Raw genomic sequence first — 26002 nt, 5'->3', positions numbered from 1 at the left:
GTGTTCTTTGTAACTCTAGAAATTCTTTTTTAAAGTAGCAATAAGCCAAAGGTCCTTGAGCAACTCTTTTCAGTGGGTTGGGGAATTGGGCAGGCAACATCATTCTCATGTCTAGAAATTGATAAGAGCTAACTTAAAATGTTTGACTTTCTGCTTCATAAATCCAGCTACCCTTCTCCTGACTGTGTATTCAGTGAAGTCGTGAACATGACAGTAAAAAATTCCCAATGTGGTCTGAGAACTGTATCATAGTACTGTTCAGGGCCATTATAATGCCGCTGAATCTCTTGGCTTATTTCTTATGTCTCTTTCATGGAGTATAATTTTAGTCATGTAAACTGCGTTTAGATAGAAAACTACCCGTCAGGATCTTGGGCTCCTTGCCAGCTAGCTTAGCCAATTAGCTTTTGCGATCATGGGAATTCTCTTCACATCCTTTAATTCTTTCTTCCACAGAGTATCTTTTCTTGTGCATTTAATGACATGGGTATTTTTGCAGGTCATTGCTCCATACAATGGACTCGACCCACTGAGTATAATTTCCTCATTCCCACTCTTAGGATGTGAAGGTTGTTTCATTTAATTTTATTCTGAAAATAGTTTCTGTCCTTATTTATGTGCCTGATGGAACCCTAGAGTATTCTTTTCTTCACTCTTCCTGTTTTGTTCACTTTAGTCCCTCCTATTTTTTTTATGTTTTTGTGCAATGCTTGTCATGGGGCTATCTGAGCACCTTCCGGTAGTGCATTAAGCCATGTGACTACACATCTGTCACGTCTTGTTTTTATCCTCCCCGTGAGGGAGAAGACTGTACAGTGGAGTGTCTTGTTTGGGTGGTAGTTTTTTAAACATTATTTATACAGTTGTACCTGTTAAGTTTTCATTAAAGAAGGCAAGGTCAAAGAAATGCATCTTGCACTAGGAGTGTAAATTTAATGAGATTTGTGATGGTCCATGGACAGGTTCATTCCACAGACCTAGACCATCCCTGGAGAAAGGTCTGTCTCCTGCACAGACAAGCTTTACTCTTATCGAGTTCCATTGTACCAGGGGAGCGTAATTGTCGACCATGATCTGTCCCAAAGCTTGACATTTTTCAGATATCATGGGGCGAAACCATGGAGTGCTTTGAAGATAAGGACTGAGACTTTAAAACTTGATTTGATTCTATAGGGAGCCATAAAGCCTTTGTGGCTTTATGATACAGCTTCTGTATGTCTTTTCAACCACTGAGGCCTTGAAAGGACACGCGGAAACCCCTCTTCATTGCACTTAAAATGGCCAGAAATGGCTTGGAGCGTGATGGGGCACTCTGCCACAGGGGTTGAATGTGCTGTCTCCATGGAGGCAGATGTTCCTATTTGTAATGATTAAAAGTTCCAGGCCTGTACATAGTGAGGATATCCAGGCTAACATTGTGCATGGCGTTGAATGCCATCGATACCAAGTCTTATCAAGACTATATATATTGCACTAACCTTTCCATGTGAGCTGGAGGAATAACTTCTATTTGCTATTAATGGAAGAATCTCTGAACAATTCTGATCTTCAAGTATTTGTGTGAAGAACCCATACATTAATTGGTATATCTCCAATTATTAATTTAATATTAATCTCCTAGAACTGGAAGGGACCTTGAAAGGTCATTAAGTCCAGCCCCCTGCCTTCACTAGCAGGACCAGTTTTTGCCCCAGATCCCTAAGTGGCCCTCTGAAGGATTGAACTCGCAACCCTGTGTTTAGCAGGTCAATGCTCAAACCACTGAGCTATCCCTACCCCCCATAAGTAATTGAAGTAACAACTAGAGTTAAGGGAAATTTAAAACTTCCATCCTGTGGAACATTGCAACATTTGTATTCATTGCAAAATAGGGACAAAAGGTTGACATTTCAAAAACTTTTGTGGAAAGGAAATTGAGAATTTTTTGCCATTTCTGACTAAAACAAAACATTTAGTCGTTCCTGAGATGAAAATGGTTGGTTTTGGTTTTTTCAACTTACCTGAAAGACTTTGCTTCAAGTCTGTTCAATATAAAACTGCGTTTTTTCACTGTGGTGTATTGCATCATGAGAGTTGTAGCTCAGGAGCATGATGCCCCCATTTTCCCTTATGGGTCAAGTTCCATAATGCACCCAGCAACATGCGACTCCCATGACCACCACTCAATATGAGAGAAGTCTGCATTGCATTATGGAAGATGTAGTTCAGACTCCATTCTTGCCTGTGGACTGGGCTTCCTGAAGGACTATTAGAGCTCCTGTAAAGCCATGTGCTGATAGGCAAATGTAGTTTAGTATTACGTAGAACTGATTTCAAAATGAAACTTTTTGGGTCCATTCAAAAACTGAAATATTCAAAATTTGGAAAAATACTGATTTGCTGCTGACCCCTCCCCCCTTCATTTTCCATCAGAAAATTAGTCAGAAAATTTCCAACCAGCTCGAGTAATAGCTAACACTTCTTCTATAAAACTGTACATTCTTTAAGATCCCAAAGCACTTTAGAGTTTCTAATGGATCAGACTCGCTGTTCCTGGGTGTTGAAATACAGCTGTTTTGTTCCTGCGGTCTTTAACTTGTAGGAGGGAAAATTGATTGCTCAAATGGTCAGAGGTCAAACACCCTTACAAGTACCATGAAATGTCAGTGACCATGAAAAGCTAGGATCTTGACTCTTCCTAGCATGGTAATATTGGTCTGGTAATGAATCGGAGGGAGAAGTGCCACCTACTGAATGGCCCATGTCTAGGCTTTCCTTCGAACTCTGCATTTCTAATATGGGCTGAGCTCAAATCTGCTTAACTAAAATATCTTCTTGAAATCTGGCCTCAGGCCAAGAGCACAACAGCTTGGTGGGTTGTGTTTTTTTGTTTTTTTTTTTTTTTTCCCCTCACCCCATTATGAGTATGAGAAGTAATTTTTCTTAATTTTGTCCTTTTTTAAGAAACTGAAATCCCTGCTGAGAACTGCATAATATGAAATAAATAGAGAAATTGCAGTTAAGGTGACATCTCTTCATTCCTCATCACAGACTAATTTTCACTTCTTGCCCCTGCTGGCTGAGAGTGGGAATGAGGTCAGTTGTTGACGGATGCAAGGTGTTCTCTTGGCGATTAAATGCAATTATTGATCTGTAGTACAACTGGGTCCCCTGCAGCCTCCATCTTTCCAGCCAAGTGAGGTCTTGAGACACCTTTCCAAGCATGGACTCCTACTAAGGAAATAGAAACATCAAGAATGGGAATGAATTATATAAACGCAGGCAAGGTGACTGAAGGCTGCCAGTTCATTATTAACTTGTGTCAGTGATAATAGTTGCTTTTTCTGTGTCGCACTAAATCTACTGACTCAGTATAATCAAGGTATGCTGCCCTAATAGTTCATTGCAACATTTCCGTTACCATATTTCATGAATTTGTGATACTAAGTCACAGCGGTGCAGCAGCTCCTTGAAAACAACCAGCAACACGTCTTGGGTGTGGTTTTTCGTAACTCCAGTCAGTCGCAGTTCTCCAGATCATCAGAGTTGTATGCCAATGGTTTAAGTATCCAATGCAAGATCACATATTGTGGTGAGATACCAGTTTCATAAGAATAGAGGTACAAGAGGCAACAGAAGAACAGTGTTTTCTTAAACAGCTCAGTGAGACACTTCTAAGTTTAATGTATTTTAATTAATAGAAGTGAACAGATGACTAACTTGTACATGGTTATTCTTTCTCCCTGCCAGAGCAGAGTGAAACAGTGCAGTCGAGTCTTGCTCTTGTTCCCCTCCTTGGCACAGGCATAGAAATTGATATACTGGGTTAGACAAGGCTAGTCCAGGATCCTTTCTGACAGTGGCTTGTATGAGGTCTTTCAGAGGAAGATGCAAGACACCCCATAAAGAGCGATCATGAAATCAGTTTGGTTCCCAGCACATGTGGTATCGGTACCTTTTGTCAGCTGGCTGGAACATCCAGTACTCAAGGTGAAGACGTGAGTTCTGTTAATGCCAGGCCCTACTTAGGATTAGGGAAAGGATCAGGAGCATGTTCCTTTAGGCATGGTTGTAGGGAGGAGATGGTGACTAATGAATTCTGACCGCTGTGGTCCTAATTAGACTCTGCTGGCTTGTTCTCTATCTGTAAAATCCAAAGACGACTATCTTGGGATGTAAATTACACATCAGTAAGCAGCTCTCAGGTAGCATATTACTCTCTCACATATTACTCTGTGTTTGGCACCAGGTTTAGGTGGTGAGAACACCTCAATACAACCATCTCCAGTATTACTGATTTTAGAAATAAAGCCAACCTATGCAGGAAATAAAGGGACAATGCATTGGCAGGACTATACTGTCCTTTTTTAAACTAGGAAGGTTCTTACTAGTAGAAAGACTACCTCCTAAAACCTGAGGGTCTGGCAGCAGAGTTTAAAAAGAGCTGTTTGTTTGAAATAGCACATGTTCCCTCTTCTACGCCCTGCCCTGGGGCATCATTCTTGTGTAGTGAGGCTTAGAGAAGATTGGTCACGTAGAGAAATTGGAGGTGAGGGAAAGAGATTTTCTTTCACCGAAGTAAATGAGGGGTGTAAAGCTTAATGCTTCTCTTTAGCCCCGCTTCTCCTTCCCCCTTCTTGGTTCCATTCCATTAATTTGCTGCTTGCCACTGAGGAAAACATAAGGGCTTTGGCTTTACAGTGAGAGGGCAGGATTTGTTGCTAGAGTCTGATGTGAGTAGAAGGCTGCAGTGGTTCCAGCACCACAGACAACACAGGGTGGTGCGTGTTCTGATTTATACTCCGCATTTACATTAGGATTAACTCCCAGTCAAGTTAGTACTGCTACGCTGATATAGAAGTGGTGAGAGACCAGGATCAGGTCCACGGTTTCCTTCACACCCTACTACCACTCATCCTTTCAAACAAAATTCCTTTTAGGATGATGATTTCCTCACCCTATTTATTCCTTCCCTTCTTCCCTCCTCACAAGAAATATCCACAACCTAGGTCACTGAATGATGCTGGAAAAGATACCCCTACCCCCCCCCGCTGGCTACCTGTAGAAGAGCTTTGCCTGGTGTTGCTGTGTAAATGAGCAAGTGGAATGAACGATTGGAAATAAGGATGGTCTTTTGTTTTGTTATCTGGTAGAGTGTAAAATGCTTTAAAGATTCCTTCATTTGTATTGCACTACAAGTGCCTAAGTCCCCCATCAATGTAGGGCCCTATTGTGCAAACATTCAGGGAAACACACTTTCCACGGCAAAGACTATGTAGTCTAATGCAAAGAGCTCCTAGTTATTTATTTAGTGGCTGGCATTGTGTACAGGAACATCTGCACAGCGTATGGGCTAGACCCTCCCAAGACCAGATGGGAGATTCCACAGGAGGTGGTGGAGAATAGCAGGGCTAAGATTCTGTGGGACTTCCAGATCCAGACGGACAGGCAGGTACTGGCCAATCAACCAGACATCGTGGTATGAGACAGGACAAGACAGCGGTGGTGATAGATATAGCAGTGCCAAGTGACAGCAACATCAGGAAGAAGGAATATGGGAAGCTGGAAGTACCAGGGCTGAAAGAGGAACTATAGAGGATGTGGAAGTGAAGGCCAAAGTGGCCCCATGGTGGTAGGAGCACTCGGGGCTGTGACTCCTAAGCTGGGTGAGTGGCTCCAGCAGATCCCAGAACAACGTCAGAGCTCTCTGTCCAGAAGAGTGCAGTGCTAGGAACAGCTAAGATACTGCGCAGAACCCTCAAACTCCCAGGCCTCTGGTAGAGACCCGAGGTTGAGGAAGACACATACCACCATTAGGGGTGAGAGGGGAATTTTTTTTTTTTATATATATATGTGTGTGTATATATATATATATATTATATTGTGTGTATATATATATATATATATATATATGTGTGTGTGTATATATATATATATATATATAAAATACACATATATACACACATACACTAATAAGGGTAGTGGGTAGCTCAGAGGATTGGCTATGGGATAAGGGGTATGGAACCTTGGACTGTGAGATCACAAGTTCGATGAAGCTCATCTCTTTAGTAATCTAAAGTTGTTAAGTGGAGTGTATAAAATTAGTTTGGTTCTCAGTGCACAGGTGTCCTTATCAGAGACCCTTGCCATAATTAGCATGAATTTGTACCCAGAGTAGAGAGACTAGGAATGAGTGGGCCACTTATTCCTTACACAGGTGAGAGGGATCTGTTTTGTTCTTGATTCGATTTCCAGGAGAACATTGGATGTCTATTACTTTACCTCCACAAAATGCTGTACAAATACACAAATTAATCTCTGCAGCAGTATTTATATCCCCATTCTGCAGATTTAGAAATTAAGGCACAGCAAAAGGAGGTGAGTTGCCCTGGTCTTGTGGCAAATTGAAGGAAGAGCAGAGATTAGAATTTGCTAGCTTTTGGTCCTGTGCTTGGATCATGGGATCGCTCTGCCACTCAGTGGGAAATGAGATAGTAGTAGTTTCTAAGTGCTGGCAGGCCAGAATAGACATGGCTCTTGTCTTTGCTGCAATTGCCTTGTCTCTGCCCTGTTGAATAACCCAATGGGATTCTTCAGCTCTAGAAGGAGGGTAGTTTGTTTGCAGAGAGGCATGAAACACAGAAAGAACAGGATAAAAGATACATCTAGATGACTTAGATGTATTTAAGTCGGCACAACCTGATGAAGTTCACGCTAGGGTACCAAAGGAACTAGGTGAAGCAGTGTCAAAATGGTTAGTAATTATCTTTGAAACTCAAGGAGGATGTGTGAGGTCCCAAAGGACTGGAGAATGGAAAACATAGTACCTATATTTAAAAAGGGGAACAAAGAGAACCTGGAAGATGATAGACCGTCAGCCTAACTTTTGATACCTGGAAAGATACTGAAATGAATGATTAAACAATCAGTTTGTAAATGGAGGATAATAAGGATATAAAGAGTAGCCATTATGGATTTGTCAAGAACAAATGAACCTACTTCTTTCTTGGACAGGGTTGCTGGCCTAGCGGATGAGGTGGGGGGGGGAGCAATAGACATGATATATCTTGATTTTTAGTAAGGATTTTCGCACAGTCCTACGTTCTCATAAGCAAAGTAAGGAGGTGTAGTCTAGATGAAATTGCTATAAAGTGGATGGACAACTGATTGAAAGACCATACTTAGCAGAGTAGTTACCAATGTTGAGCTGTCAAACTGGTAGAGTGTATCTAGTGGGGTCCTGCAGGAGTCAGATCTGGGTCTGGTACTATTCAGTATTTTTATGAATTATTCGGACAATGGAGTGGCGCGTATATCTTCATAACATTGGCAAATGGGGTTACAAGCACTTTGGAGAACAAGAGTAGACTCTGACAAATTGGAGAATTGATCGGAAATCAGCAAGATGTAACTTAATGAAGACAAGTGCAAAGTACTTCACTTAAGTGAGAAAAATCAATGTGCAGCTACAAAATGGGGAATACCTGGCTGTGTGAGTGGTAGTACTGCTGAAAAGGATCTGGGGGTTATGGTGGATCACAAATTGAATAAGTCAACAATTAGCAAAAAGGGCTACTATTCTGGAGTGTGTTAAGGGACGTATATGTGAGACATGAGAGGTAATAGTCACTCTCTGCTTGGCACTGGTGAGGCCTCAGCTGGAGTACTGTGTCCAATTCTAGGTGCCAGGCTTTAGGAAAGATGTGGACAAACTGGAGAGAGTCCAGAGGAGAGCAACAAAAACGACAGAAGGTTTAGAAAATCAGACCTCTGAGGAGAAGTTGGAAACAAAATACAACTGAGCATGTTTAGTCTAGAGAAAAGAAGACTGAAGGGGGAAACTTGATAAGTCTTCAAAAATGTTAAGGGCTGGTACAAAGAGGATGGTGATCAGTTGTTCTCTGCATTCACTGAAGGTAGGACAAGAGGTAATGGGCTTAATCTGCGTCATGGGAGGTTTAGGTTAGACATTCTAAAAAAAAAAACATCCTAATTAGAAGGATAGTTAAGTTCTGGAATAGGCCACCAAGGGAAGTTGTGAGGAAGCTGTCATTTTCAGGTTTTTTAGAACATGTTGGACAAACACTTGTCAGGGATGGTTTAGGCCAGTGGTTTTCAAACTCTTCATTTGCAGACACCGCCCCCCCCCCCCAATGTTGAATGGAAGTGCAGACCCCTTTGGAAATTTTAGACATAGTCTGCAGTAACGTGCTCCAGGTTTACTTGTTCCTGCTTTAGCATGAGGGGAAGGATTAGAGGACCCCCGTGAAGGTTCCTTCCTGCCCTAGATTTCTATGAAGACTTGTTGGTTCTGTAAATTTTTTTACAAATCAAATCTACTGACTTTAGTTTGAGGTATCTGTGTTTTTTCCTGTATGTTAATTTGGTCATATGTAAATGTTTGGTACTATTTATATTTGCCAGGTGCTTAGAGAATTATCGCGGATACGGGTGGTGTAAAGAGAATTATTGGGGTGGGGAGAAGGCGATTGTGCACAATGATTTGTGTTGATAGTAGCTGTTCTTAAAGGTTGCTTTTACCTCCTAGTTTCATCTGATATGCCAGAGCTATCTGCATCTCTGCTATATGTCTGTGTCGTGTAACCAGTTCAGTGAGCTTGACCTGTCTTTACCTACTTATCTGTTTGTTTCTGGACTGATGCCCTATTTGTGTCTTCTGGTACAGCTTTCATTCAGTGCTTTGCAGTGTTCTAGCACGATAAGCTTCTGGACTGATGCCTAGCTTGTTTTGTTTTGTATTTTTTCCCTCTCTTTCTCTTTTCCCCTTTCCCCACCTTACTTGTGCAGGTCTCGTTCAGCGCTGCGTTATCATCCAGCGGGATGAAAATGGATTTGGGCTGACAGTTAGTGGAGACAATCCAGTCTTTGTGCAGTCAGTCAAAGAAGGTAAGCGAACTTGCTAAATACGCTAGCAGGCAGCAGTCCACAGGGCTTCTGTCTAGGGCAGCGGAGCATGTGAGAGAGGAAGGGAGAAGATTCTAATAGTAATCCTCCAGGGCAGGGAGCTGTAACCAACACAGATGGATGATCGGATACATGAGGACAAGGGTAGCATTGCATTGCTAGATTGCATGGGGCCTCCCTTCTCCAGTGTCTGAACTAATCAGAAGCAGTTTCATATCCTGTGCAGGCCAGGAAATAAATGAGGTCTGTGTTTATAAGGTTGTGGGATTGTGATCATGATGTTTCACCTGCAATGTGAAACCATAACTCTTGGAATCTGGAGACTCATGACATTGTAATCTGTGGCTACTTGGATTTTGGGAAGTGGGGTGTCGAGAGGGGGCTAGGGCAAGTATGAGGAGAACGGTTTTTGCACAGGGTTAGAAAGAGGATGATGATTCTCTAGTCACTGAAATGGAAAATTACTGGAAGCAGAAATGTATATAATTGTAAATGACTAATTCTCTCCTCCTCTAGATGGAGCAGCCATGCGGGCTGGAGTGCAGACAGGTGATCGAATCATCAAGGTAAGGGTGCTTAGTGTTACCAGTGAAATGGATCACATGCATTAGAAAAATGTGAAGTTCAGTGGTCCCGATTAAAACATCTGCATTTGTCAAAAGTTAATAGCAGTTATTACTATATTCTAGATCTGAGAAATCCTCCATTTCCCTCTTTTGCTGCTAGCCAGTAACTGTGTGTAATGTCTGTTGGTGGATGGTAATTTTTTAATGGAGATGACTCTCGTTTCAGAATGTCCCCCTGCAAGCTTGTGTACCTCAAATGATTCAAATTTCACATACACAGGCCAGCAAATATGGCAAGAGGGAGAGCCAATGATACTTAGCTGTAAATTGGAACACACTTGTTGATTTCCCCGTGTATCCTAAATCCATGCTCCCTTTTTGTGTCAAACAAGTAAGAAACCTAGGTATTGGCTGTGAAATCCTCCAGGGAACCAGTGCAAAAAATCCTACCTCCATTGAACTCAATGGCAAAACTCCCACTGACTCTGATCCAGTCAGGATTTCAACCGAAGTGGATGAATTAGTGAGTTAAATGAGCCAAGGCTAGATATTTACTCAACTTGCCTGCTATTTTCTTCACCAAGATATGCTCTAGTATAATAGGCTTCTGCTTCCCTGTGCATGAGATTCATCAGCATAGGGGAAGCATCCTGTTTCTCCTTTTAAACTAACACTGCATTTTTAACATGTTTACTTTGAGAGGGAGGGCTTATCGGATTTTCTCCATACCGTGGCATCTAAAGGTGGGAGTATCCTGTTAGTACATTAAAGGGTATGAAGAAAAGACGAGCGAACATGGGTCTAGTTGCCTCTCTCTCTGAGTTTGTGTTGAGACATGATGAAGCAGTTTGTCCAAATCAGAGACCAAAAAGTTTAATGCTCTTCCTCTTCTCCTCCCCAGGTGAATGGGACTCTTGTAACGAACTCAAATCACGGGGATGTGGTGAAGCTGATCAAGTGTAAGTCAATGAAGGCAGTTGCTTATTTTCAGTGCACTCCTTGAAACCATTAAAGATATAACTGTTTAAGAGGTCAGACTACCAGTTCAGCCATCAGGCAGTTAGTAGTGGAGTCTAGCTGTGCTAGTGACCATTATTCCACCTGTCTGACGGTGCTGGGTATGTTCAAAGTAGAGAGAGTCAAGTGGAGTTTGAAATCTCTTTGAAGGGCAAGGGAAAAGTTTTTAATCATGCGTCAGCGGATATGGAATTTTACTTTTTTCTACCATTGTCCAATGGCTGAGATTACCCTACCCCCCACAACCGATCTCCTCAGTCTCCCCTTGTTTTGCCTCTCTAATGTCAGTGCCTTTGTATGTGTCATTAAAGCTGTATCTCCTGTAGATTGCCATAAAGGGATAGTGGAGTTAGGCTACATTGGGAAGAACTAGTAACATCCCTTTCCTGCACAAAGGAACCAGCCCATGTTAATTCTTTGACTGCAGACATGTATCAAACGTACATTTTGTCTAGCAGATTTTAAAAGTGTTTTGTCACCGCTTAACTGATGATAGATTTTGGGCTACCTGAAGTTTAAAGTCTGTCTTTGGAGCAGAGCTAACAGCATTTTCAGGCTCTTTGGTGTGAGTAAACACCATTGAACAGATTAACAGATGTAGTATGGTCTGCTGCTTGTCTCTTGGGGACAGAAAGGGCCATGGATAGTCAAATGTAAATGTATGTGAAATGCAAATTGTTCTTTCTCCGCACAGCGGGTTCCTATGTAGCTCTCACTGTGCAAGGGCGCCCACCAGGGTCGTCCCAGATTCCATTAGCTGATTCTGAAGTGGATCCAGCAGCATTTGGGCATATGTCTCCCATCATGACATCTCCCCATTCACCTGGCACATCTGGAAATGCAGAAAGGATTACTAGCCCGGTGCTGATGGGGGTAAGAGTCAAATGGGCCTTTGAAGCAGGGTTGGTTGTGCAATAGGAAAATATGCTAATCTTCAGTCTCTGGAGACCTAATTTCCATTTTTGATCAAATGGAATTGGTAGTCATGGTGGACACATGCCAGTGGCAAAACTACCATTCAGCTAAGCATTGTGTCTGCTTCGAGATTTGCTAGGAAAATTGCATGATGGATACTTGCACAATGGCTGGCTCTAGCCATGGCCATCGTTCCATAACAGTTATTAGCACCCAACTGCAAGAAACGCAGGCTTTAAGGACGAGAAAATTAGTAACTGGTTTGGGTGAATCACTTTTAAGAAAGAGTTGTGGCAACTATGTTCAGATAGAGAGGCAGATGGATACAGTCAGTGTAGGATAGTGATCTGAGGAAACTTGAGAACCAATTTGGAAGGGCTTGTAGAGACCCTATATTGAAGATTTGGGGCGGGGGGGCATGAGTGAGCATCTCGATATTTTCCTTTCCAAGTTGATTAACATTTCTCCATTTTTCCCAGGAGGAGAACAATATTGTTCACAACCAGAAAGTGGAGATTCTGAGAAAGATGCTGCAGAAAGAGCAGGAGCGGCTGCAGGTACTGGAGACTGGGGTCTGCAGAAGGAAGAGTTGAAAATAGAGACCAGCTATTGAATCTTTCATTAGTGCTGTCTTGATCAATTTCCATGTGGTCTGTAACATGACTGCCAAAGAGATTGCCTTTATCTCAGTGCAACAGCAGAGACCTGTCAAGGTGCTCATGCTTGACAGTTCAATGCTTAAGAGTGGAGGAAGTCTGCTCTTTGGGAGGCTTCTGTATGCATCTAATCCTGAGAGATGTGAGCATCTGAAAGTCTTGTTGAAGAAAACAGGAGTTGCGAGTGCAGAACTTCTCAGGATTAAGCTCCAAATTTGCTTACTTCTGGCTATGATAGAAGATGCATCTCTTTAGTTGAGCAACTATGTGAGTGAATGTCTGAATATGGCTATGACTGGCAATTTTTTCTTACAGTTAGGTCAGCGAGAAGAGGGAGGACCTCAGTATTAATATAGGTGCTGTAGCACCCAGTTGCAACAGCAGTGGTTGTACAAATAATTCCATTTAATGGCATTTGTAATTAGTATTTCATAGACAGGTGGCTGATACGAAGATGAGTCAGTGACTGCAGCTTTAGGTGTCAGAGTTGCAGGGATAGCTCACCAAATGCTCATTAAACTTTTCAGTCCTTGCAAGAAGATTACAGCCGAACACCCTCCCCACGACTGCTTAAGGAGATACAGGAAACTAAGAAGCACATCCCTCAGCTGCAAGAGCAGCTGTCCAAAGCCACAGGCTCTACTCAGGTAATGGGAGTGTTGAGAATCTTATCAGTAAACTCCAGCTGGATGTGCTATAGGGAAAGCTGTATATGTTTGGGAGAAGAGTGTTCCCTGCCATGTTCTTGCCAATTTCCCCAAGCAGATCTGCACAGCCTACTTTCAGTAGCTGTTTAGATGAAGGCAGAAGTGACTTTTTTTTATTTGCAATTAGGCTCACAGAAGTTGATAACTTACAGGTTCTGTATGTGGTGAACATTATAGTATTTAATCAGAAGTTGTAATGCACAGTGTCTCTGTGTCCTAGGAGACTGAGAGGCTGTGTTTAAAGCAATAAGATCTAATTGTGTGTTAGTGATTTGATCACTAATTTGTTTCTGTATCTTAAGTAAAAATGAAATGAAATAGTTGATAAGATAATTTTACAGATAAGGTTTGAAAAAGAACTAGGTAAGTTCATGGAGGGTAGGTCCATCAATGGCTACTAACCAGAATGGACAGGGATAGTGTCACTAGCCTCTGTTTGCCAGAAGCTGGGAATGGGCAACAGGGGATGGATTGCTTGATTACCTGTTCTGTTCATTTCCTCCGAAGCACCTGGCATTGGCCACTGTTGGAAAGACAGGATACTGGGCTAGATGGACCTTTGGTCTAACCTGAGTATGGCTGTTGTTATGTTATGTTTTTATCCTTCGAGTTAAGAATAAATTACTTGAAGCTTACTAAAATATAAAGTGTCCTTACTGAAGGGATTTTTTCCCTCCATTGCTTGTTGACCAGTAGAAGCAAACTTTTCCCCATTGCATGTTGTAAGGCTGTTCATGAGCATCATGCTCTGGATGTTATTTCTTAGAAAAGCATCTACTGCCACTTAAACTTGGAGTTTTATGGATCAAGCAGATTAGGTCAAATTTTGAACCTGCTAATCATAGTCATAAAATCGTAGAAGATTACAGTTGGAAGAGACCTCAGGAGGTCATCTAGTCCAACCTCCTGCTCAAAGCAGGATCAATCCCCAACTAAATCATCCCAGCCAGGGATTTGTCGTCATAAGTGTTCTACTCCTTAAACACCTCAGTACCCTGCTTTGGGCAGTCTCTTGATATATTTTCTCTTTCTTAGGACGGAGTTTTGTCCTCCAGATCTGTGACAGAGTCACTGCAGATCAGTGAAGTAGATGCTGAGAGTGGGGATGGGCTGAGCAAAATAGACTACAGCAGTGGTGACGGCTCCCGGCCGAACAGTGACATTGCTGATGTGAGTATAGGGTAGCTCTGAAGCTCCACCTTTGTCCCTTTGTGTTTTCTTTTTCCCATAATAGGTTTTAGGTTAATAGCTTTGTCCTCCATGTGTTATGCATATGTTGGTGCTCTCTCACGCACACAGTACTAGGACAATGCTTTGAGGGATGTACCGAAGACACTGCTGTGAGGAAGCTTGCAGTGCTAGTCTTCCCTGAGACACTGGGAAAGGAAAACACCATGTTTTTCAGGGTTGGGTTTTCCTGGCACATTCCCTGTTACCAGGCTGAGAAAGATGAATGCCAGTGTCTTACAGAAATGAGACAAACTACAGTATCTGGAAGAACAAGTTAATGTTCCATATGTGGTTAGAATGACTCAGACAAAGTCACAGGGCAAGTTGCCATGAGTGTGAGGAAAAGCATAACTCCTACCAGATACACATCAGTCATTAACCAGTAGTTAAAGCCTTTTCTTTTATTAATCCATCAGCTAAATATCTAGGTACTAATAAGACCTCATGGCTATAGTGTTCTAGCACCTAACTTTGAATTAATGCGTTGTCCGGTTAGTACCGGGGAACTGGGACTCGGGCTGTTAGAACTTATGGGTCAGTTTTCTGAGCTGCATATTGGGAATGTAATTTCTACCTCCTAGTGGGTTGTGTGAGGTTTGATATCAAATTTACAAAACTATCTCTGAGAGAAAACTGCTATGCAAAATCAGTAGTTGCAGTCTGTGTTTCCAGATTTAGGTTTATATTAACACAATCTCACTGAAATGTAAAGTTGAAAGAAGACTTTATAAATACTCTAGACAAAAGCTCTGGAAACAGACAATCTTTGCCAAGTTGAAAATTGACTTCTGGAGGAGAATGGTGGGCTGTGGGGCTCTCCCACACTTACAGGGGAGCTGAGCCCAGAAAATGTAAGGCTTTGAAGGGGGTCTGTTTTTGTTAATGACAGCCAGCGGTAGTCACACTCATTATAGTTACGGTAGCAAATGAGTTTCCATTATCGCCTTCTGTTTTCACAGGCTTCAAAATCTTCACCTATTAAGTGGAAGGCCATTGTCATTAAGGGAATTGTGACATGGGTTTCCTTTTAGTTTGTGGGCATCAGGGAAGAGTGGTAATTGTTCGATGCTTGAAGAATCTCAGCTGGCCCCTCCTCCCTTTTCTTCTTGATTATTAGCAATTGATGTAGGAATCTAGCTGGGCGGGGCTTCTACTTGCGGTTGGAAATTAAAGGAGCGGGCCAGAAAAAGATCGAGTGTCCATTTGCTCCCTCTCATTTTTATGCAATATAATAGTGGTTTTCAACCTGTAGTGCACGGGCTCCTGGGGATCTGCAGACTATACCTAAGATTTCCAAAGGGGTCCCACTTCCATTTGAAATGTTTGTGGACCTCAAACAAAAAAAGGTTGAAAACCGCTGCAATATAACATCAGTGACAACTGCATTTTAAGGCGACTGGGCAGGGCAAAATTTCCATTTGAGGTAGTAGCCTTTGTAATGAAAGAAATTCTGTCAGTATTAGCTTAATTTACTCAGTTCCTTTCATGTGTCTTAGAAACATATTAAGTTACTGGTTTTAGATAGTGTGTGTATGGGTGTCTATTTAGGGTTTAACTTAACTTGACTGTTTCTGGCAGCTACTTGGCAATCCATTGAATGTGAGCCATGTGAAATTTGTCTGTTAATCAAGAACTTAGTCTACAGTACTTATTTTTCTGGGCCTTGCTGATGCTCACCAGAATTTTCCTCCCTTCCTTCCTAGAGTCCCCGGAGTGGCCTGAAGGAACGGATTTCCCTGGAGGAGAGTCCAGAGAAGAGTGAGATTCAAGATACTGTGAGTCCGAAACACAGTGTGTCCATAGCTGCTGCTTCTGTAATGAGTCCATTAAAATCCTTTTTCCTTGTGATCTAAATTGAACATATATTGACTTTTTCCCTTACAAAATAAAATGCAATTAAGAATCATGCAGCAAACTTTAATTGGCAAAATGTTTATGGAGCTTCAAAGTTGGTTTGTTAAAGGATCAGAAGTATATAAACTGCAGTAAAACAGCTGTCTGTCAAATGCTGGGAGCTGTCACCTCTGTCTGTAGTCTGTCAGTCCCACCCTAAGTGGAGGAAGGCTTTCTTGCCTTGGGACACTCAATCACTGTGTTACTGGGGCTATCAGGGGTGTCATTGTGAATGGGGAAAAGAGAAAGTTTGGTCAGCAGTAGTTGTTTATTCGAATGAATGAATTTCCCGAGGAAGAATTCTAAAGAGAGTGGCTCTCAGACCCATTAGTTCTCAATTGGTTCCCAAATTGTGGTGCATGCACCACTGGCGGTATGTAGGCTTGATGCTCCTTCAGCTCACAGTACTTTAAGAGGGTGATACATGATCCGATGTAGTTAGGGAACTGCTGCAAGTCAAATGCCTTTATTTGCAGAAAGAAGTTGCTAGGCATATAGCACCTCACAGCCTGCCTCGTTGAAGGCATTCTCACCTCGATGGCTGACATCCAGCAAATACAAAAACAGGCCATACAATGTGGGTTTAAAACCTGCTAACTGTGGCTTTTCTGAGCATTCTTAGCTTAAAAGGGGAAGATCCTAATGTCAGAAGTCAGGAACCTGCATTTCCCCCTTGTGGTCCAGCAAGGGCATCCACTGTAGGCTTCAGACTCCTCAGCTGACAGCTCTCTTGCACGGGGGGAAAGATTTGCACCCCTCTCCCTCATGACTAGGGTATTTATAGACTGCAGAGCTCCCTGCTAACGCTTTGAGCTCCCCAGCAAAGTCAGGCTCCCTAAGCTGGCCTGCCTGCCTTTTCTCCCCACAGACAGTAAACAGTATAATTGCCGTAGTTAAGATACCACACAGCACTTTATAAGCAAGCACATTTATTCTTAAGGTAAATGCATTACAGAAAAATTATCAACAATAAAAGAACCTATATACATGTTAATCAGCTTCCCAGAGATTGCCTCCTGACTGCAAGGGCTCCGACAAGTGCAAGGTCCTTCAGACTCCACCCCAGGGGTTTTCTGTGGTCACAAGTTTATCATAGCTTCAGCTCAGAACAAGGGCTTTAGTTCTTCTGGCGCCTCAGCGGGCCAGAGTCCTTTCAATCCTTCCCTTAGGATTGGGGCCCTTCTTGGACCAGGGGTCCTGTCCGTTCGCTGCATCAGAAAGAAGGCCTGGGTCAGTTTTAAACTCGGTCTGTTTTGGGCTAAAGACCAGACTGAGTTTCAGAAGAGTGACTGGTTAAAAATGAAACTGTCAGCATCTCCTTATAGGCGGTTGCCAAAGAGAAACCTTCCCTGAGACATTAACTGCTCTCTACATTTTTTTCCTCTTTCTACGCCCCAGGATTCTCAATCCAGTGTTGGGAGTCCCTCCTCCCGCATGGCACCTCAGATCATTGGAGCAGAGGATGATGACTTTGACACTGAACAGGAGCAGGTGGCTATTGCTTTTCTGTCACAAAGACATTTCTTTGGGATTGGACACAGCTGCGTCTAAATGTTCTCCTTATGCCTCAGTTGTGACCACATCATGCCATATTGTTAGCAGACGTTCTTGTCGAGTAAACTTAAAAAAAAAAAAAAAAAAAAAGTCAAATATGCAATATTAATCTTTTAACTCTGGAACTAATGGCAAATGGCACTTACAGAGTCCACGCTAAAATAGTCTGTGATACTTTGTTACCCTGTCTTTTTCCCCATAACTTGAATGTCACCAGAAATGAATCTGCTTTATTGTATTGCCTAGCTTTAATTGGCTTTTTGTAAGTGGCAGTGTTGCTACAGCAGTTATCTTTTCTAATACCTTTGTACTGAAGGATTTTAATAGTAATTTGCTCTTGATTCTGTTCCATTATGTCTTGTGTGGAAGTGTTTTCAAGAACTAAACTATATGGAAAAGACGAGGAAGTGGGCTGATGCTGAGCTCTTCCTGAAGGGCTAGAATGGCAGTTCATGAGTCATGGAGTTAGGCTGGTTCTGCTCTGTTGCTTACCAAAGAAAGGAGAAGCCATTTGACTGGGATGAAGCCTTCCAGGTTTCTCACAGGCCTTTGTGTGCAGTTGAAGTGGACTGTCTGTGTCTTTACAGATAAATGGGCAATGCAGCTGTTTCCAGAACATCGAGCTGCTGAAATCTCGCCCGGCTCACCTGGCTGTGTTCCTGCATCATGTAGTGTCTCAGTTTGACCCGGCAACGCTGGTAAGATGTTGCTCTGAAATGGTTCTGCTGGGACAGGTTAATGGGGTGGGCCTGAGTGGTCTGGAGTCACTTCTCTCTTAAGCAACATAATCCCAGATAGTGCAGCTGCTTTGGCAGTGAGAAAAATGAAGCTTTCTTCGTGCGAGGGTTCACTTCTCGTGCATGCGTCGGGCTTTTGAGTAAATGAAGGGAAATATCAGATAAATAAAATGACCTCTAAAATATTGATTCATCTTTTCAGCATAGCCATATTGCAAGTTCTTGGCCAGTAACTGGAGTTGAGAAGCTTATTTCCTCTAAACATTTGGGAAAAAATTCACAGGTAGAATTTGGAGAGTTCTCACTCTCTCTCTTTCCTCCAGCTCTGCTATCTTTACACGGACTTGTACAAACAGACCAACTCCAAAGAGACTCGTCGTGTCTTCCTTGAGTTTAACCAGTTCTTCCTGGACCGAGCTGCGGTAGGTTCTAAGACAGGTGTGCCGTTTTATATCCCCGTGCAACTGCACTCGAACTGATTTTTACCTTACTCATCCTGATGTGCTGAAGAGCTCTTAGAAATGCTCCAGGTACTGTGGGACCTTCATTCGTGTCCAGGCAGGGTAGACGTAGCCTTTGGTTTTCTGAGGTAAAAGCTGTTGTCTATGAGTGTCTTAGGGTATGGCTACACTTGGAATTTCAAAGCGCTGCCGCGGCAGCGCTGCGAAGTGTGAGTGTGGTCAGAGCGGCAGCGCTGGGAGGGAGCTTTCCCACCGCTGCACGTAATCCACATCCTTTACAGGTGTAGCGTGCTCCCAGCGCTGCCGCCCTGATTACACTGACGCTTTACAGCGCTGCATCCTGCAGCGCTCAGGGGGGTGTTTTTTCACACCCCTGAGCATGAAAGTTGCAGCTCTGTAAAGTGTGAGTGTAGCCAAGCCCTTAGATACCAGAATACTGTCTGTTGTGATGAAAGATCCCATGATCTGTTTCATAAGAGTAGTCCAGAACTCTCCTTGGTCCCCACTCTGTGCACATATTGTAAGGTATTCTGCACTCCAATTATTTGGTGCTTTCAAACCTAGAGGTGCTGCATTTCTGTGTGTGTGTAACTGGGGCTTCACAATGAAAAGCACTACAGAAATGTGCTGTGCACGTGCAGTTTGTTGCTATGGATTAAAGTTGATACAACCTTCTCTCCAGTGCGTCAAACTTCTGAGAGTTTACATAGTGTTTCATATATTGCTCGCAACCATTATACATTATATATGGCTTTTTTATTCTTCATCATTTGTGGTCTATCGGGTTGAGATTTACTTCTGCTCAGTTTAAAATGTATGATGATAGTTGAGTAAACTGAAATGACTCAATGGCTGAATTGACTGTGCTGTCGTAGCATTGCCACCAATACTCAGAAATCTGAAAACTGAAAGCTTTTTTCAAACATAATTTGGGGGGGGGAAAAAAAAAAAAGGTTACTCCTGGTTTTCTAATCTCCCCCCTCCCCCCAAAGCTGTACACAGGCAGAGGCGCTTCTTCCATCTGTCTCCTGTAACTACTGTAGTTCCTTGTTAAAATCTTAGCACTGAATGTAAGAAAATTAAGCTGGCCACAACCTCAGGACTCTGGAAATCCCCTGATTCGTGAGCAGCATGTTCTTTGTTAGGAAGTGGAATGAGTTTGACGTCCAAGATAACCCAGGGCAGTTAGTCCGTTGCTGTAGAGTTGGATTCTGCCGCTTAAATTGATGTGACAGTTCACAATTCCCACATTGGCATCTGTTTTACAAAGACAAGGAACTTCTATTTTGCCATAACGGATAAGACCTATGGACAGGCTCATTGGATATCCTGCCTGAAGCAGGGGTCTGCATCGCGTGCCTTGGAGAAAGGTGAAACCACTTCAATGATGCACCTAGTAATAGTGCAATGCTATCTAAAATATTGGCTGTAGAATTATTTTGGGGCAACTCTGTGGCATGTGTTCACAATGGTCCCTTCTGGCCTTAGAATCTATATGTTCTGAGCAGAGGGAATTGCCTTTGACTGCTGGAAGTCCTCAATTTTGATCTGCCTATTGGGAGAGAAGAGCCTGTCACATACGGTCTCACTCTTACATTTGCTTTCCTTTTTCAGAATCTGAAGGTTCCAGTTCCAGATGAAATATGTATAGATCTAGGTAAGGTCCTTTTATACTGAGTGTCCGTTGGCATCGATCCTGCTGTTTGAGACAGTCCTAACAGATCTCTTAAAGAAATCTGAGTGTGTCTTTAGGTGTGAGTTTGAGACCTAGACAGTGTTGCATGTCAAACTTGGAGAGACAGGTAGATGGTCTTGTTGGCGTTTGATGGGGAAGAAGATATACGCTTTAGTATATGGCTAGATGGGAGGTGTGGGCACCTACATCTTGTATTTGTTTAGTGTGATATTGGGTATAGCTAACACTGTTGGCGCTTAATGCACTTGCATGTGGCAGACAGCAGGAGGTAGAAAGTCACTGCAACATAGACTGAAGAGCTTATGTGGATGGTTTTCTCCTACTACACAGTAACTATCGTAATACAGTGTTCTAAAGTGAAACCCCGCTGCTTCTTCCTCCCTTCACCTGCAGAAAAAAGGCGGCCAGAACTCATTCCAGAGGAATTGCACCGCCATTATATCCAAACTATGCAAGATAAAGTCTATCCAGATGTCCAGAGGCATCTGGAAGATTTCAGGTATGTAGACTCTTGACTGCCATTTGTACTGAGCACTAAACTTCATCCCTACCCAGAGTTAATATTCTGTTAATATTGAGGGAAGTTCAAACTTCCAGGACTTGGTAATTTGTCCTTGGCCTAGAAGAATCCTCCATGTTAGCAAGTCACTGTGGGGATACTCTAGAATTTTGGAGCTCACTTGCTTCTCTGCTGTGTGGTCAGAGCAATTCCATGGTAATCTGTGATTGCTTGGAAGGACAGCCCTGGGCTCTTCAAATGCCCTCTGTATTGACACAGACACTGAGTGCACAGTGCTCAGATGAGGTGTCCTCTCTTCCTTGGCCATTATTGCCCATCTCCACCTCTCCCTATGTGGGGCACAGCTTATTGTACAGCAGTCTGGCTGCCTCCCTTGACCTCAGAAGAGGCTACAGTTTCATGAAGCCTCTTTGGTCTGTGAAGTGGTATTGGCTCTGCTTTACTGCTTAGGCCAATGATGCACAGAGGAGAAGTGAGTTTCCCAAGGTCACATAACATTTCGGTAAATGACGTGGAACTGGAACTATCAAGCATTCTAAACGCTGGGAGACTACTTGATCACATCACCCAGGTATGTTACTTCATGTGGTTATTTTCTCTCCTTATTTAGACAGAAGCGTAGCATGGGATTGACGCTGGCCGAAAATGAACTGACAAAGCTGGATGCAGAACGTGTCCGTGACCGGATCACACTGGAGAGAGAGCGGGCATGTGCAGAGCAGATAATTATCAAAATCGAGGAGGTGTTGTAAGTAGCAGCGTGAATGAATGTGGGGGTAACATGCAGACTGTCTTCTATCCTCTCAAGGCTTGATGAGAGCAAAGCAAAGGAGTTGAGAACTGAAAACAACTCAGGGTCATCACCTTTCCCCTCCTTCCTAGTTTGCTTCTGGCAGCTGTTGAATTACCCATCAGTATAATGGAGGCCATTGAAAAATGAATCCAGAGCAAATATCCTCAGATAGTCCGTAGTGGAATTAATAAATATTCCAGGGATAAACAAATAGCAGCTCCAGGGCTTCTGTTCTTGGCATCTCGAGTGTCAGATCCAGATATTTTTTAAGTTGGTTTAAAGAAACTTGCAGCCGCAGAATTGATTTTTAGAAGAGCTGCTGGCTTCTCCCTATGGAGTTTGGCTGGGATTTGTTGGGATTCAAGGAGGAGGCACTATACAAATAGGTACTGTTGTGCTGGATTGTTTTAACTGTGAGTGTTGGTTTGGGATTGGTTTGTGTTCTTTAAACTCTCTCTCCCAATTTCAGGATGACTTCTCAGGCTCTGGAAGAAGACAAGAGGTAATGTATCAGTTTTGTGGAGTTTTCGTGTGGACTAAGATTACCTCACCTAAGTGCTATCGCTTGGCTCCATGTCTGACTTTTGCTGAGCAGGACAATATAGCCCTCTGCTGGCTGTAGCAGCAAACTTGATTTTCTAGATGTGCTCTTGATCAGAGATCAGTCTGGACGGAGCCCTACTGTATCTGGGCAAGTTTCTCTCCAGCTGAGACTTAGCTGCATTGTGGTATTAATAGTATGTTCGCTGTTCTAGAACATCTGAAAACATTTTTCTGGATAATTGGCTAGATGTTACGGAGCAGTGGTTCTCAACCTTTCCAGACTTGTAAGAGTCTGATTTGTTTTACGTTGCCTCCAAATTTCACCGCACTTAAAAACTACTTGCCTTCAAAATCGGACATAAAAATAGAAAAGTATCACAGCACACTATTACTGAAAAATTGCTTACTTTCTCATTTTTACCATATATTTATAAAATAGAGCAATTGAAATATAAATATTGTACTTAGATTTTGGTGTAGTATATAGAGCAGTACGAACAAGTCATTGTTTGTATGAAATTTTAGTTTATACAGACTTGGCTAAAGCTTTTTATGTAGCATGTTGTAAAACTAGGCACATACCTAGATGAGTTGATATACCCTCTGGAAGATGTCTAAGTACACCCAGGGGTACAGGTACCCCTGGTTGAGAACCACTGCTAAAGAGGAGGTATCAGGGTCTATATTTTGAACCCGCAAGAGGACAGGCTCTATGATGAGCAAGGTGTTTTCTGGCCTCTTGTGACTGAGTCATATCAAAAGGAATTGGTGCCCCAGTGCCAGAGAAGGATTTTAACAACTGATTTTCCAACTAACCTCTGTATGCCAATTTCTTAATTAAGAGGCTTGCCAAACTGAGTTTTTACCAGTTTCCCTCCTTCATTTGTCTTGCAGTTCAACCATGCAGTATGTGATTCTCACCTATATGAAATATTTGGGTGTGAAAGTCAAGGAGCCCCGGAGCCTGGAGCAGAAGCGTGGACGTATTGGTTTCCTGCCAAAGATAAAGGTAAGAGCGGCACGTCCGGAGTCTGTGCTCAACCTTCTCAAACGTGAGTGCTTCAACTAACACTCTATACTTAGGCGCCTAAATATAAGTGGCCAGGACTTCAGTGGTGCTGAGTGTCTGCAGCCTCCATTGACTTCAGTGGGAGCTGGGGCTGCTCCACACTGTAGAGTATCAGGTGTCTAAAGATGGTTTTAAGAGCCTATGTTTTGACGTGTTAGCTTTGTTCCTCTCTCATTTTGCTGCCTGGCTCCTGGTCATCCTATTCACATACTTAAAGTCCTGTAAAAGCTCTGGGTAAGGAAATGATCCTTAGAACCCGCTCTCTCCTTGAAATCTAAATACTGTTGTGAACTGTCCTGTGCTGACAGACCGGGATAGGGATAGACCAACTAGTGTGAATAGGTCTCGACCATCTTGAACTTCTAGGATTCTGAGGTAGTAGCAGGTATAGCTATAACTGACTCCTGGAGAAATGAGTTCCTCAACTTTTTTTTTTTGTGTTGCGGATTAATCACAGCAAAGTATAAAGAAAGAGAAAGAAGGGGAGGAAAAAGTGAAGAGGAGAGGCTTCCCCAGTATCCTGGGACCACCACGGAGACCGAGTCGCCATGACAGCAGTGCAAGTATGTTGGACTGTGAAACGTGCGTTCTGCTTACTAATTGTCTGTCTGAAAAATCAGTTGGTCTCTGCACCCATTGTCACCCTATATCCCAATGAGACTTAAAATGTCAGCAATGCACAGAGTACTTCAGATGTTGGCTAAAGAAACCCTCTGAACAACATCCTCATATCAGAGCTTGAGTAGCCGTTCGTTAACTGGAGACTCATTCGGTTTGAGATGTGATTTTTAAAAAACAAAGCAAGCTAATGAAATTATTTGTTGAAATCTCTGAGGGTTTCTGGAGACGGGAAGGCCTCCAGCAATCTGTGTCTGGTCTGTATCTGTTCAGTTGGCAGGGCCATGGAAATGCAGAAGCAGCGCCATCCAAAGCACATAGCCACAGCCTCTTCAGTTAGTCCAGAGCCGCCAGACTCTGTCAAGATGCGCCAGAGTGGGTCCTCCAGCGATGGCACAGACACGACATGCCCTCCTGCCAATCCTATGTCTCCTTTAGCTATGGGGCCCTTTACCTCCCTGGAGGGAAGCAAGGACGGCGAGACAGGTGAGAGGATGCTGGAGTGAAGAGGGTTAAAGGCTGTATTGCGGACAGGATGTGCAAATTGCCCATCCCATTTTAAGAGCATGTTACTAACATTGAGGCCCTTAGACACTGACTCTTCATGTTCAGTGATCTGTGCTGAGTTATGTTACTGGATTCTTGAATGTGGCTTCCAAATTCTTTGTTTGATCATCCTGAGGAAGAAATACCCTGAACTTCAGTGCTCAAGTACCCAGCCCTACAGAAACAGATGAATGCAATGTTAAATGCTTCTCTGTTAAGGCTTCTTTCTTTCTAAGATCAGGAATTGTTGTTGGAGTTGATTTTTTTTTTTTTTTTTTTTTCTTTTTTTGGTCCCCCCTCAGCCTCCAAGAGAGCTCTGAAAACTAGTTTTGTGTTTTGATGTCTCCTGGAAACCCTTGACAGTTCTCTTTTCAGGCTCCAAGCAGTCTGGAGATGATCCGCCTCCTAGTGACTCTCTGGATGGCGCACCCCGCACACCTAACACTGTCTTTGATTTCCCATCCCCTCCGCTGGACCAGCTGCTAGAGGAGGAAGGAGAACTTGATAGGTATTTATGGGCACAGGTTATTTGGCACTGGGAAGGGCATAGCAAAGAGAATGAAAGCAGTTACATTGGGTCTGTAGAACAACATTGGCAGCGTGGCCTATTTTGAACCTTATTCGGGGTGGGGTGGGGAGAGATGGAGAGAGAATAGAGACACTACCCTAAGATACTTTAGTTTCCTCCCACTGTAATTGTACTAGAAGACTCTCTCTCTCTCCAGCATCAGGGCTAGAACGTCAAGTTTGGCTAGAGACACAAACCAGCCCTTAAGATTTCACTCTGGAGCTCCACTGGCTGGAATGAAATTCCATTACTCAAGATAATCTTGTAATGTGTGGGGTTTTTTTTGTGTTTTGTTTTGTTTAGATTAACTGACTTGGGAACACCAAAACCTTTCCGAAAGTGAGTATGGGTGCGAACTCGTTGGAACTAAAGATATTATTTTACTTTATAGTAATACCTGATGGAGCACTTTAGAAAGGAGGTCAGCATAGTTAGCCCCATTTTCCACAGAGTGGAGACTGAAGTATGGAGAAACGAAGGGACTTGACCAGGTGCACTTAGCAGGCCAGTGGCAGACCTGGGCTTTGAACCCAGGTCTCCGGAATGCCACTCAAGTGTGCTGTCCACCAGGCCACACTCTTATAAAGTAGAACTCAGTGATATTTGTAGTCTGTCCTTGTTGAAAATAGTTTCAATGACAGTCTTAGATAATAGTACTGGGTAATGCGGTTATTAATACCCACGTATTAATATACACGCTGTGTGATGTCTGGATGAAAAGCACAAATTATTACTACCACTGCTTGGATTGGGAGTCAGGAACACTTGGTTCTGTTACTATGGGTATGTCTACACTGGCAAGTTTCTGTGCCACAAGTTATACCACTTTCATTAAAAGCTGTAATTTAAAATGCTGTTGCCTGTCCACACTGTGCTCCTTGTGACGCTGGAGTGCATCCACGTTAGCAGCTCTTGCAATGGCAAAGAAAGCAGTGCATTGTGGTAGCTATCCCACTGTGCAACTGGCCGCCAGGTGCTTTGGGAAGAGTTTGCAATGCCCCATGGGGCA

General features: G+C 43.0%; 1 protein-coding gene across 6 annotated transcripts in view; it reads left to right on the top strand.

Moving 5' to 3' along the window:
• Positions 1-26002, top strand: part of ARHGEF12 (Rho guanine nucleotide exchange factor 12) — a 97783-nt gene that overhangs the window by 42459 nt on the left and 29322 nt on the right. For 4 of the 6 annotated variants that reach the window (XM_075073524.1, XM_032780349.2, XM_075073526.1 and 1 more), the window contains 20 exons: positions 8788-8886; positions 9421-9470; positions 10372-10429; positions 11182-11360; positions 11882-11959; positions 12586-12705; positions 13801-13935; positions 15699-15770; positions 17287-17379; positions 18030-18140; positions 18503-18601; positions 20255-20297; positions 20730-20835; positions 21467-21604; positions 22119-22151; positions 23087-23201; positions 23719-23824; positions 24153-24365; positions 24789-24933; positions 25297-25332. In XM_075073524.1, the coding sequence (XP_074929625.1) occupies positions 8788-8886; positions 9421-9470; positions 10372-10429; positions 11182-11360; positions 11882-11959; positions 12586-12705; positions 13801-13935; positions 15699-15770; positions 17287-17379; positions 18030-18140; positions 18503-18601; positions 20255-20297; positions 20730-20835; positions 21467-21604; positions 22119-22151; positions 23087-23201; positions 23719-23824; positions 24153-24365; positions 24789-24933; positions 25297-25332 (2029 nt within the window). The remainder of the gene's footprint in view (positions 1-8787; positions 8887-9420; positions 9471-10371; positions 10430-11181; positions 11361-11881; positions 11960-12585; positions 12706-13800; positions 13936-15698; positions 15771-17286; positions 17380-18029; positions 18141-18502; positions 18602-20254; positions 20298-20729; positions 20836-21466; positions 21605-22118; positions 22152-23086; positions 23202-23718; positions 23825-24152; positions 24366-24788; positions 24934-25296; positions 25333-26002) is intronic. The other 2 variants (XM_075073525.1, XM_075073523.1) reach the window with 1 other exon arrangement.

The sequence above is a fragment of the Chelonoidis abingdonii genome, chromosome 18, assembly GCF_003597395.2.
Source record: "Chelonoidis abingdonii isolate Lonesome George chromosome 18, CheloAbing_2.0, whole genome shotgun sequence".
NCBI classification, from domain to species: Eukaryota; Metazoa; Chordata; order Testudines; family Testudinidae; genus Chelonoidis; species Chelonoidis abingdonii.
Note: the sequence above shows the minus strand (reverse complement) of the source record. Positions and strands in the feature narration are given on the sequence as shown.